The sequence below is a fragment of the Agelaius phoeniceus genome, chromosome 6 (genome assembly GCF_051311805.1).
Source record: "Agelaius phoeniceus isolate bAgePho1 chromosome 6, bAgePho1.hap1, whole genome shotgun sequence".
Lineage (NCBI taxonomy): Eukaryota > Metazoa > Chordata > Aves > Passeriformes > Icteridae > Agelaius > Agelaius phoeniceus.
Window position 1 is genome coordinate 27,455,650 of NC_135270.1, and position 11,878 is coordinate 27,467,527.

At 40.7% G+C, this 11,878-nt stretch overlaps 1 protein-coding gene across 1 annotated transcript in view; it reads right to left on the reverse strand.

Annotated features, from left to right (window-relative positions):
- The window catches only part of LOC129121183 (cytosolic phospholipase A2 epsilon-like), a 32,306-nt gene extending 23,095 nt beyond the window's left edge, over positions 1-9,211 (reverse strand). The window contains exons 1-2 of the mRNA XM_054634240.2: positions 9,185-9,211; positions 7,369-7,441 (exon numbers count right to left, since the gene is read on the reverse strand). Of these exons, the coding sequence (XP_054490215.1) occupies positions 7,369-7,441; positions 9,185-9,211 (100 nt within the window). The remainder of the gene's footprint in view (positions 1-7,368; positions 7,442-9,184) is intronic.
- Between the last annotated feature and the right edge of the window lie 2,667 nt (positions 9,212-11,878).

Sequence of the window (11,878 nt, forward strand, 5' to 3'; positions counted from 1 at the left end):
ATCATTATTTTGACTCAGAAATGCCTCTGACAAGGCATTCTTGGTCAAGATTGATCCTAAACAAGTAAGAAAAGATGAGCACTTTTGTCAGGAAAATATTGAGGACTACTGTCAATTTAACTGCAGAATATGATGCAACCAATAGCACCAAAATTTGGGAGTGAATCTTACTTTTAACCTTCACTGGCTACTTACTGCAGCAATACTTTATTGTCTCCTGCTGAGGGTACAGTCATAGAAAGTGCCCAAGAGAGGAGCTATAGTCCCATGGGGATATTCTCATGTATCTTCTCAACAGTGCAAACAATCACAGCCATATCAAATCTAGCCTCTCAACTTTGCATTGGCCTCCCACATAATAGCAAATCACATCTGGGTTCTTGGTCCTTATCTACAAGGTAATCAGTGTCTTCCATTCAGCAAAAACGTTGCCCAGAGCTCCAGAGGGCATCACTGATGAAGGACCTCAAGCTCTGAGAATCTTGCCTATGGGCAGGGCTTTCCCTGGCACTACTCCAGGTGTTCAAAACCTCAACAGTGACCAAGATGTACCACAGGCCTTATTGCATTGTGCCTTTATTGTACCAGTCACTTCAGCAGTGTTCATCTATGTCCATTGGTAACGAGGCTAAGAGAGAGACATGCATAAAACAAAATGTGTCTCTGCTCAGAGGGCAGAGAAAGAATGAATCCCTAATGACAGATATCAGTCACACTGCATAATACATAATTGGATGAACTGCAGATGCTGCTGTTTTTGATGAAATGGGAACAACCAAGACAGGTACTGAGGTGGAAAAAATCTATTGGGATTCAATGAACAAAAATGTATTTTTCATAATAAAATGTCAAAATTGAGAAGCTGTACATTTGCCCTGTGTTCTTGTTCCAGCCAGAGCAGGGTTAATTTTTGCAGTAGCCAAGAGGCGGTATGGCCAGGACCCAGAGATTATTGCCCAGAGATGGGGGAAGGGAGTCTATTCATTAATATAGTCACTGTTACTGCTTCCTTTCTTATATTATTGCTGTTTCCAGTAAATTGTTCTTATCTCAACCCATAATCTTTACCTTTCTTGGACTCCAAGTCTCTTCTCCAGCCCACCCAGCAGGAGAAGCAAGTGGCACTTTGTAGGAAGAGTCTTAGTGGGAGCACTAAATTGGGAAGTACATTTCTAAACCACAACAGCCCATCCATCAAACAAATACCCAAAAAAATCCTGAAGAAATTCCTATAATGAGTAAACCTTTATTATCAATCTTGTGTTATTTATGAATTATCTGTTATAATAATTGAATAATTTAATTATCAATATCTGTTTCTTATGAAGTCTTTGAATGTCCAAATAGGAAGTAATAGTACTGTCAACACAGGTTTATTGATATTCAGTTTGTGGTTAATGTTTAGTGCCAAGCTAAGTATACTTTGGTCCTAGACTCAACACACAACTGTGCAACAGTAAGCAGGATATAGAGTAAAATATGGTCCTTATCAAGGATGATCAAAAATTCCAAGGTATAATAATTTCAAAGAAGATGTGGGAGACTGTAAGTATGGGAAAAGGCAATGCTCAGCTCATTTCCTTAAATGGTGAGAAGGTGTTACTCAGCTCAGCCCAAGGAAATGTGTAAACAGAAATCTTATTCAAGAATCAAAGAACACACTTCGTAATTATCTGTTTTCTGAGGGCAAACTAGAAAGGTACTTCCTGAGCAGAGTCTGCCACTGCCTTTTAACTCTGAAAGCCAAATGGCAGAGGAAGAATGAAGGATCTTGAATCACCACATGGACCTGTGACCTCTCAAAGCACCATGTGGTTCTGCATTGCTGCCATCACCACCTACTCATTCCAGCCTCTCTTCTCCACCTAAGCTTCTGCTTCTCCCTTGTTCATTTCCATTGCCTCCACCCTTTTCAAACCTGTTTTAAAACTGGTTTTGACATTTTAAAATATTTTAAAATATTTTGAAAGCTGTCTCAACCACTCGTTAACTAGAAGCCCCCACTAAACAAGATGATAATGAAGCCTACTAGGACCACATAGTACCATCACAGTCCTTAAAGTTCATACCTCTTCAAGGAAGGACAGGAGATGCAATGCCACCTGCACTGGTACAGTATTAGAGCACAGTAGCTGATCTCACCTTTCCTTTTGAGACAGAGATGAGCATACCATTTACCTAAGGTTCTTTACTTTCACCAGTGTCTCAGTCAGTAAATCAGTTCAACTTCCTAATGCCTCTATGAGGCTTCTGGTGTCCTTGCTGAAGCCCTGGCTCTTGAGTTTCTTTGAGAAACTCTTCTGCTGTAAGACTACACTAAGAATCTAAAGGAAGATATGAAGGAGCAAAACACACAATACCATTGACCACCAGAACAGTTTTCTGTTCTTGCACACAGAAACACACAGAAGCCAGCATGGCTGTAAGAAGATGCATGTACACCTACATACAACCCATTGATACCTAGCAGAAGAGATGCAATTATTTCCACAGCTGTAAGGAGATGTGCAGAGCAAGTAAGGATCTCCTTGATTGTAAATAGCACTGTCCTTTATAGTGGCAGCTTATGCTGCTATCAAGGCACAGAGAAGACTTTTTGTCTCCACACTATTTACCATTAATACAATACAGTAAAATTGTATATAGTACAATATACACTACATTCCATCATGGCCACCAAAGACTTGAAAAAAAGGAAAGAAAAAGGAATTAATCTTCTAGATTAGAGAATACAAAACAGGTAACCTGAGGGAAACTAGGTTTATATATGTGTTTATTAACAATGAACTCAGCAAGAGCATGAGCAGGCTTGGGTCACATGAGTTGATGAAACCAAAAAGAAGACTGAATAGAAATGAACAGAAAAAAGTGCAGCTATGAAACTGATTCATGTAATACTCACTGAGATTATCCATTCAGTTGGTACTCCTATTATTAACTGTGGTTATGACTTTATTACAAACATCAATCAAGACCAGGCCTCCATTTCAACAGGTACCTCAGTAGTTGTGCAATAAGTTCTTGAACTTGATCTAGCAGCTTACAATTACAGTAAAAAAGCCCTGCTCCGGGATATGACATCACAGGGAGGATCTTCTTTGTGATTACTGGCTGTTTTTATGCCTGTTTCAGTTTCCTAACCAGTTAGGAAATCCCTGTTTACAGGATTTGTTGCAACCTGGCAGTTATCCACATAACGACTTCTCTGTCCTTGTGCAGATTTTTCTTGCAAAGCATTTGTCTTTGGGCTCTTTTAGGTTTCCCTCTCCATTGATGCAAAAGCAGCCTGTCTGAGGAGGCAGTGGCATCAGGAACCTAAATGAGGTGCCCTGAAAAGACACTAACACTCTTTTTAAAAGGATCACATCCCAGGATTATTCTTAACCATTGCAAACATCAATGACAACAGGAAGCAATTTTACCCTAAAGTGAGTGTGCCATTAGCACTGGCCAGCCCAGGCAGCTGCCTGTTGGCACTGACCACATTGCCTGACTGCCCTCTTTGCACAAAGACTGCTGCTACCTTCTCACACCAGTGGTACAGTCAGAGGTAAAGTAAAAGGAAATATACACAGCACGTTGTGGGCGTATCTTCAATCAGTCCTTTCCACACACACTTGTTTCCTCTGGAGAACATGGCATTGAGAGGGGTTTTGTTGTTTTGATGGTGCTACACGGGCTTTTGGTGATATAAGGAAAAACATTGGTACTACTACCTTGCAACTTTTAAAATCAATAGGTGGGGCAGCATTGTGAGCTTGCTATGAAATTACATAGCAACAGGCTCAGATTTAATAAGGCCCAGATTTAGTACTATAGCTAAAGAGGAGCCTAAAGCTTTATCGATTGAGAATGCTGATTATCTTTTCATACTAAAGAAAACAAACAAAAAACAGTAGCTGTAGACTCTTCCAGGAAAAACTTTTTGTAGCCTTGGACTTTTTGAAATACGTATTAGTATGTACCACCAATTCTAAAGACTTTTTTTGTTTTCTGAATGGAGTATATCTGTTAAATACATATATGTAGAAAATGTTAAGTTTATATTTCACTTGTAGCCCATGAAGCAAACAGGTTTCTCTTCCATAGATGCCAATTTGCAGTGTAGAAGATATTTTATCTCCTGGAAGATCAGTGAACCCAGCCACTGAGAAAAGGGCCATGAAAAACCAGATTTGCCAGCTGTGCCAGCCCATGGCCTGCTGTGACTGCAATGGTGGCAGCCTCTGGGATCAGTGAGTGCTGGGTGTGCTCCAGTGGGACTGTACACAACAAGGCAGGTCTGGGCAGCCAGGCTGAAAACAAGATCTGCTCTGGGGAATCTACACAACACACATCCATCTCTTGTTCTAAGCAGCATATAGAGTGAAATGCAGTGGTACTTGGCTGGCAAACAAGTCTCTCCAGAGATTAACTGTGCCATGGTTAAATGGTGGAAATGCAGAGCCCGGCATAAAGCTGGCTTCTGTGAAATAAATGTGGGACGTGAACAGAAAAACTGTGCCCTCTTCCAGTGATCTTCTCTGGTGTACAAGCTTTTGGAAAACAAGAGCATGGACAGCCCAGGCACCTCAGCTTGTGACTTTTGCTCCTGATGCTGTCAGTGACTCCACATTTTTCTGGTGCCACAGGTAAGCCCTGTTTGACAGTTGCAAAGAAATTGCACCCTCCAGGCAGATTTTGCAGAAATGCTGGAAGTATTTATGAAGATTTGTGAGAGCCACAAAGCTGTCTCAGTTTTAAAGCAGTCATATAATGATTAGCATTCTGCAATTCTTGAGATAAATACAAGGGGGCGGTTGTCTTGTTGTAAGAGCTGAAATATCTAATATGCAAAAAAGGCCTTTTCACACCAGCCTGAAAAGGACTAGGTTTTCTCATGCAGGCATTTCTGCTGCCCATGCAAGGCAAAGAGAAAAAAGAAATGTCTGTAACTATTTAGTTAGCAATATAATCATATAAACCTCCCCAAAGAATAACATCCTGAAACTGGGAATGGTGTTTTCCTGTGAAACTGAAAATAAGTATCTGTGTCCATAGCAAAGTGAAATGACAAGTATCAAAATAAGATCCCTTAATGGCCTCCAGAAGCGAATAATCTGGGGTATGACAATTAAATGCAAACACTACTGTTGACTCAGAAGCCAGATCTCCCAGCCACAGACCTCAAGAACCACAAACCTTTTGAAAAAGTGGGGCAGGAAAAAACATGGTTCAGTGTTTGCCGTACCCCAAAGCATTTATTGTAGGCCAGTTCTGGGGACATGTTCTCAGTTCAAATGAGACTTTGGACTGGTCTGGTATCACTGTTCTTTTAAATTTTCACTAGGAAAATTTAGCCAAACTCAAACATGCCTAGAAGTTGCAACAGCTATGTCTTCATTATACATACTACTTAGATCATAGTTACCAGATAACCTTCATAATTAGCGAGCCATTCCTTCTGGTTCATAAGTAAACCTTATTCCTAACAGACTTTAATGCGTGTTAGTAGCCTAATCCTTGTTATTACACTTACACCATGCGCAAACACAACCTTTTGTCTGATACACAGGGAAAAGATTATATGTGATTGCCACAGCTAAGCATAATAAAAAATAAGTCCTATGTTGTATGTCCATGTGCAAGAAGACATGGACACTGTGGGTAGCAGTCCCTCTGCACAAAAAGGGCCAATTAGGTGTGCAATACCACAGCTGAAGAAAAGCAAAGTGTACTCATGCTTGACAGGCAGTCTTCTGAAACCAGATTCTGACTCCAACAGAGCACCAATGGCTCTTTGCAGCTGGAATTGTTTGTGTGCCATCTTTCAACTCTCTGTCCTCATCTCTGTCTCTCTTAACAACTTTAAGTTGTACAGAAATAGTAATTAAAACAAATAAATGTAAGCAACATAAAGAAGTGTATTACACTCTCACACTGGTTTTCTTATTCAATATAATGCTTTTTAACAGTCTCATTTCTTGTGCTGTGTGTATCACACCATGTGACATGGCTCTACTAACAAAATTATTTGCTCTGAGATAGTGTATGTACACAGGGGAGATAAAAACTCACTGACTCTCTGCTGTGACACTGGTAACTTGGTCCTGATTCTCAGAGGGTAAATAAAATGTGATGCTCTCTTGCACACAATAAAAAAAGCAACTGGCATGGGGAGTGAATGAAGCAGCTCCTCTAAGACCCTGTCACCTAGTGCTGCTTCTTCTGCCTCTTTGTATCAAAGACCTTCTTCCATATCTGGCTTTGGAAGCAAATCTCCAGTGTAATAGCTTCAAACCTGAAGTCAGGTAATCAATCATCTGCTCAAAATGAAGATATAGGATAAATCCTAATAAAAGATAAGCCGCTAAGATAAATAGCTATGGATTTCTGGAAGTTCTGTTGTCTGTAAGAATGTAAAGATCATCATTTCGAAACATTTTGAAGTGCTGAGAAAGAGAGAAACATCCCTGATTTTAGGGCAAGAGGTACACATTTGGTTATCAGCTCTGCAGGTGGTTGTCTTGATGCTATTGCCTGTCAGGGCAGCTTAGAAATTCCCTTGGAGTGGTAACATGCCAGAAAACTGTTCAGCTGAGATAGAAGTGACAAAGAGGAAATTGAAACATCCTTTCACTTTTTTCTAAAGAATTGCTGTTTTCAAAAAAAAGGCAATATCCCTGTGCTAGACACAATGGCAGAAAACCAAGAATTTAATAGGAATCTCCATGGAGGCAAATACAGGTGCTGTGTTCACTTGGTCTTATTTGATACACAAAGATTTATATTCACTTCCTTTCAATTTTGTTCCTGACTTGTTATTTCTGAGTCAGATATTTGAGATATTGACCTTTCTTTCTCCTACCTGAGGAACAGCTGATATTTTTCTCTCTTCACTCCCCCTTTTACCCATTCCAAGTCCTCAGAAACATTTCAGTGGTATTTGTTTATCCTGAAAAGTCTAATTTGAATACATTTCAGTGAAATTTTGACAGAAAAAGCTCTTTGACAATAAGACATATAATGCTCCTTCTACCTTTTATTTTCTTTAAAGTAAAAAGAAATTCAAAAACTGCAACTGAGAATTAACACCTGAATTTGTTCATCGATCTGGCTCTAAACCTTGTTAGCAGTTAAGGTACTTTACAGTACACCACAGTAGACATTTGTTATTTCCATTAATAACAGTAACATGCTATAAACCAAAATGTATTGTTTATATAAAAATGTATTCAAAGCATAGTCCAAATTCAAATATTCATCAATATTTGAAACCATGGTGTCACTTCATACACAGATACTAGTTACAATGCCAGTAGCAAGCACACATTCTCTGCTTTCAGAACCAAACTACTAAAAAGTGCAAAGAAAGACTGCAATACTCACACAGATCTGCCTTTCTCAGATTTTTCATTCTTATGATTTTCACAAAGAATGAACAGCAGGGGCATTCATCACTCTGCAGAAAAATGAAAAAGTTTATTACCTGCATTAACATTAAATTGTTTATGCTTCATAAAAGATGCTCTCCCACAAATTCCTGTTGCAATTTTCAAAGCCATGCAACAAAATTGCACAATGAACTGCTTGCACTACTTTGGAAGTTAAAATCACATCTACATAGAGTTTAAAAAATGGAAAAATTTTGAAGGACTATCACTGTGTATATATGTCATTGACAGAAGAAATAATTTTTTTTGTGGCACTGTTTAGTGAGTGAGGCACCATTAACACAATGCAGCACAACATGAAAAAAGTAGATGCAAGAAAACATCTTTGGAAGAGATGTTAACAAGACTTCCCCAATCAAACCAGATGCTGGATATTTGCAGAAGGATCATCAGCTGAAATGTCAAGTGTAGAAGGAAAGGCAAATAACAGACCTGACTCAAAATAATTATAAATTCTTGCAGATTTTAGTACCTGAAACTTTAGCTATTGCTTCACTGAAAGCATTACCTAGTTCCTCTCCCATTCTCTACAAGCAAAATGACTCCACCAAATTCTTTAAGGGAGTTATGCCACTCCTCTCTTTTTGTCCAGTTAGGAATTGATCTGGGTGAGAAGTTACAAATTCTCCCATCACTCTCAAATTATGATAAGCTGACCTTGGTATGTTTTTATGTCTAACTCCAAAAGATAAGGGCATGTTTTAATGTAATCTGTCTGGGTTTAGGTTCTGGGTAGAAAAAGTCTCCCCTCACTCCCCTATCTCTAAAAAGTCTCTACTTTTATTCTTGATGCTGTTTCAGTGGTTAAGGGAAAGGGGAAGAGCAGAGAGGACAGTCTCTTTCCTTGCTTTCTATGCATACTTTCCACACAAAGACCATTGCCAAGTTCTGTTTAAAAATATGAATTTGTAGATGCTTAGTGTTTCTTTCACTAGATTGGTTAGACGTTCGTGTGTTATTTCTTAAGCCATGGGGATGCCCCATTTGAGATCTGCAAGCATCAATACACATTTATCTCAACACATATCCATGTATATGGAGAGAAGCTCTATAATCTCCATTATACAACCAGGGAAGCAGGGCACAGAATAATCAAATAACTTGTTCATAGCAAACTGAAGGTTCATTTCAGAACTGAGAAGGAGACAGAGTATGTTCATTCACTGGAACCCAACAGTCAGTTTTAGGGTTTTCCCTTCCACTTACGTTCCATCAAACAAATAAACAAACAAAAGAAAAAAAGACCCCCGCCCCAACTTCTGAGACAGATCCAGATTTTTTTGTGCATAATTCATGGACAAATATGAAACTAAGACCATCACTATTAATCACTGTTTTTAGGCAGTGACCTTCCTGTGTGCATCACTACCAGGTGGTTGCCAGCACAGCTACCTGGACACCATATATTTTTATAGTCACAGCTGGCAGATGCTGCACTGTGAAAGAGCACAGCTTACATAATGCTTGGGTCAAACCACAGATTTGTCCCAAATTCACAGAAAGCTCCTGTGAGGCACTCAGAAGGTTCCCAGCCTCCGTTTCAACCACCCATTGTGGCTGAACTTCACTACCAAGACTGCCTTCCACGAGGCAACTAATACCAGCAAAGGTACAAGTCATCCTTACATAAATAAGTAAATACATGCATGCACTTAGAAATAAAAGCTCACAAGTCCTCTTCTCCTGACCAGAATCCCAGCCACAAACACACCTCAGGCCATCTTCAATTCCTAGAGCTTTCACACTCTTACCTCAGGAGCACTCCAGTATGAGCCCATCCTGCTCCCAGCTGCATACAGGTCAGAGATGGATTGTCACTTCACTGTCAGAGGCAACAGCTGTGATTCACAAACTACCTCTGCAAAATTTAAGGAGGCACCTGCTGAGGAGCAAGTGGTATATCCGAGCCCCACCTTCCTCATTGCATGGAAGGGAAAGTATGAGAAGAAAAGGGGAGGGAGTTTGCTGGGTTTATTTGATAGCTAAATACCAGAGGTGTGTATTTGGGGAAGGCTGTACACACCAAGGTGCCAAAAGTTATCAGCAATTCAAGATAAGGGTGTGATAACACACAGCACTTATGCATGGATATCTATGTTCTAGAAGCCTCAGCAATTACCAAACCAGAGAAGATAATATTAGCTACATGTAGGCACACAGCACCACAATCAGCAAACAAAAGTATCATAAATTAAATAACTTTAGAAGGCCTTTTCTTCAACCAAATTGTATTTATTTTCCTTTTCTTGGAGATAGAGGGGCTGAAGTTGCTTATTAGTAGATGTTTTCCCTATTTAATTTGTATATTTGTTAGTGGGATATAAATTTTCCTGCTTTCAGAAGACTTGAACAAACACAAGACTTCAAGGCACACATTGATTCATCTTAAATATTAACATCTTGATATTTTAAACACAATGCAGAGTCATCCAATTGTGATGTAAAAATGACAACAAAGTCTTCAAATTTCTGACAGAAAATTGTGCAGGAGCAGATCGGTAGCCATTGTATGGGTCCAGCTACTAACATGCCCAGATATCTGATATGAAACCACCTCTTCAGAGCTGCAGGAGGTGATACTGTATGCTCAGAGCAGCCACAACCTGTCTTCTCCTTCCACCCTCACACGCCAGGAACATATGCAATAGAGTCATTTCTGACCTTACAACTTTTTTTCTGAATGAAAATTACTTAAGCAAGCAACCATTTTAGGGTTAGGAATCTACCCTCAACAACCTTTCAATAAAAGACATGCAAAAGAAGTGTGGCCAACAGGTTGAAGGAGGGGATTCTGCCCTTCTACTCTGCTCTTGGAGGGGTGAGACCCCACCAACAGTGCTGTGCCCAGCTCTGGAGTCCTGGCACTGGAAAAATTATGGACCAGTTGAAGCAAGTCCAGAGGAAGGACATGAAGATGATGAGAAGGCAGGAACACCTGTTAATACCCAGACTACGGAAAAATATGTTTTCCCCTTAGGGAAACCCTTCTGCCCCACACTCCCCCCAAAAAATTCCACAAAAACACACACACAAAACAACACAAAAACCAAAAAAGCACACAAAAATCCTCCTAAAATGCCACAACCAAAAAAACTCAAAACCCTCAACAAAACACAACCAAGCAACGCTGAGAAGCTGTGGTGGTTTGACCTTGGCTGGATAGCAGGTGCCCACCAAACTCACTTTATCATGCACCCCATCCTTTTCAGCTGGACAGGGGAGGGAAAACTTAATGAAAGGCAAATGGATCTAATTAAGGGCAGGGGGAGATCATTCACCAATTATCATCAAGACAAAACAGACTCAGCTTGGGGAAATCAGCCTACTTTATTACAAATCAAATCAGAATAGAATAATCAGAAATAAAACTTAAATCATAAGACACCTTTTCTCCACCCCTCCCTTCTTCTTGGGCTTTATTTTACTCCTGATTTTCAGTACTTCCTCCACCCCAGCAGCTTCACTTTCTCCAGTGTGGGGTCTCTTCCACAGAAACCAGTCCTCCATGAACTTCCTCAACCTGAGTCCTTCCCAGAGGCAGCAATTCATCATAAACGGCTCCAGGGTGGGTCCTTTCCATTGGGGTGCAGTCCCACAGAAACACACCCTTCCAGTGTGGGTCCCTGCCAGCAAACCTGCTCCAGTATGGACTCCTTTTTCCATGGGCCCACAGGTCCTGCTCCTTCACAGGCTTCCCACAGTGTCACATCCTCCTTCAGGCACCCACTTGCTCCATGTGGGGTTCTCCAGGGATTGCAGGTGGATATCTGCTCCACCATGGGCCACCAAGGGCTGAGAGGGACAGCCTGCCTCACCATGGCCATTGAACAACCAGTTAAATAGTTATTTAGCAATTGTTTAGCACAGGCATGAGGGGAATCGCAGCTCCAAAGTCTAGAGCAACTCCTCCTTCACTGACCTTCATATCTGCAGGTCTGTTTCTCACATGGTTTCACTCCTCTCAGTTGATGTTGCACAAGGTTTTTTCCCATTTTTAAACATATTATCCTGGAGGCAGTACAACTGCTGCTGATGGGCTCGGCCCTGGCCAGCAGTGGGTGAGTCTTGGAGCCAGCTGGCATTGACTCTGCTGGAGATGGGGGAAGCTTCTGGCAGCTTCTCACATTGGCCACCCTCATGGGTGCACCCTCTACTGCAGGAACCTGGCCCTGCAGAGTTAACACAGCAGTGTCCAGCTGAGGTAGGGAATGACTGGACCACCCTGTAGTGGTGTAACACCAGCCAGAAATTAAACTCTAGATAAGCCACCCGCTCGTCTCCCTCCCATCCGGTAAGGGAGGGACAAAAGGAGAGATTTATGGGTTGAGATAACAATTTACTGAAAGCAAAAAACAGTGGGATAAGAAACACACAGTAACTGTGCAAATATTAGTAACAAAAGTACACAAAAAGAGGTGTTTTACCCACAAAAGATGTGTTCACTA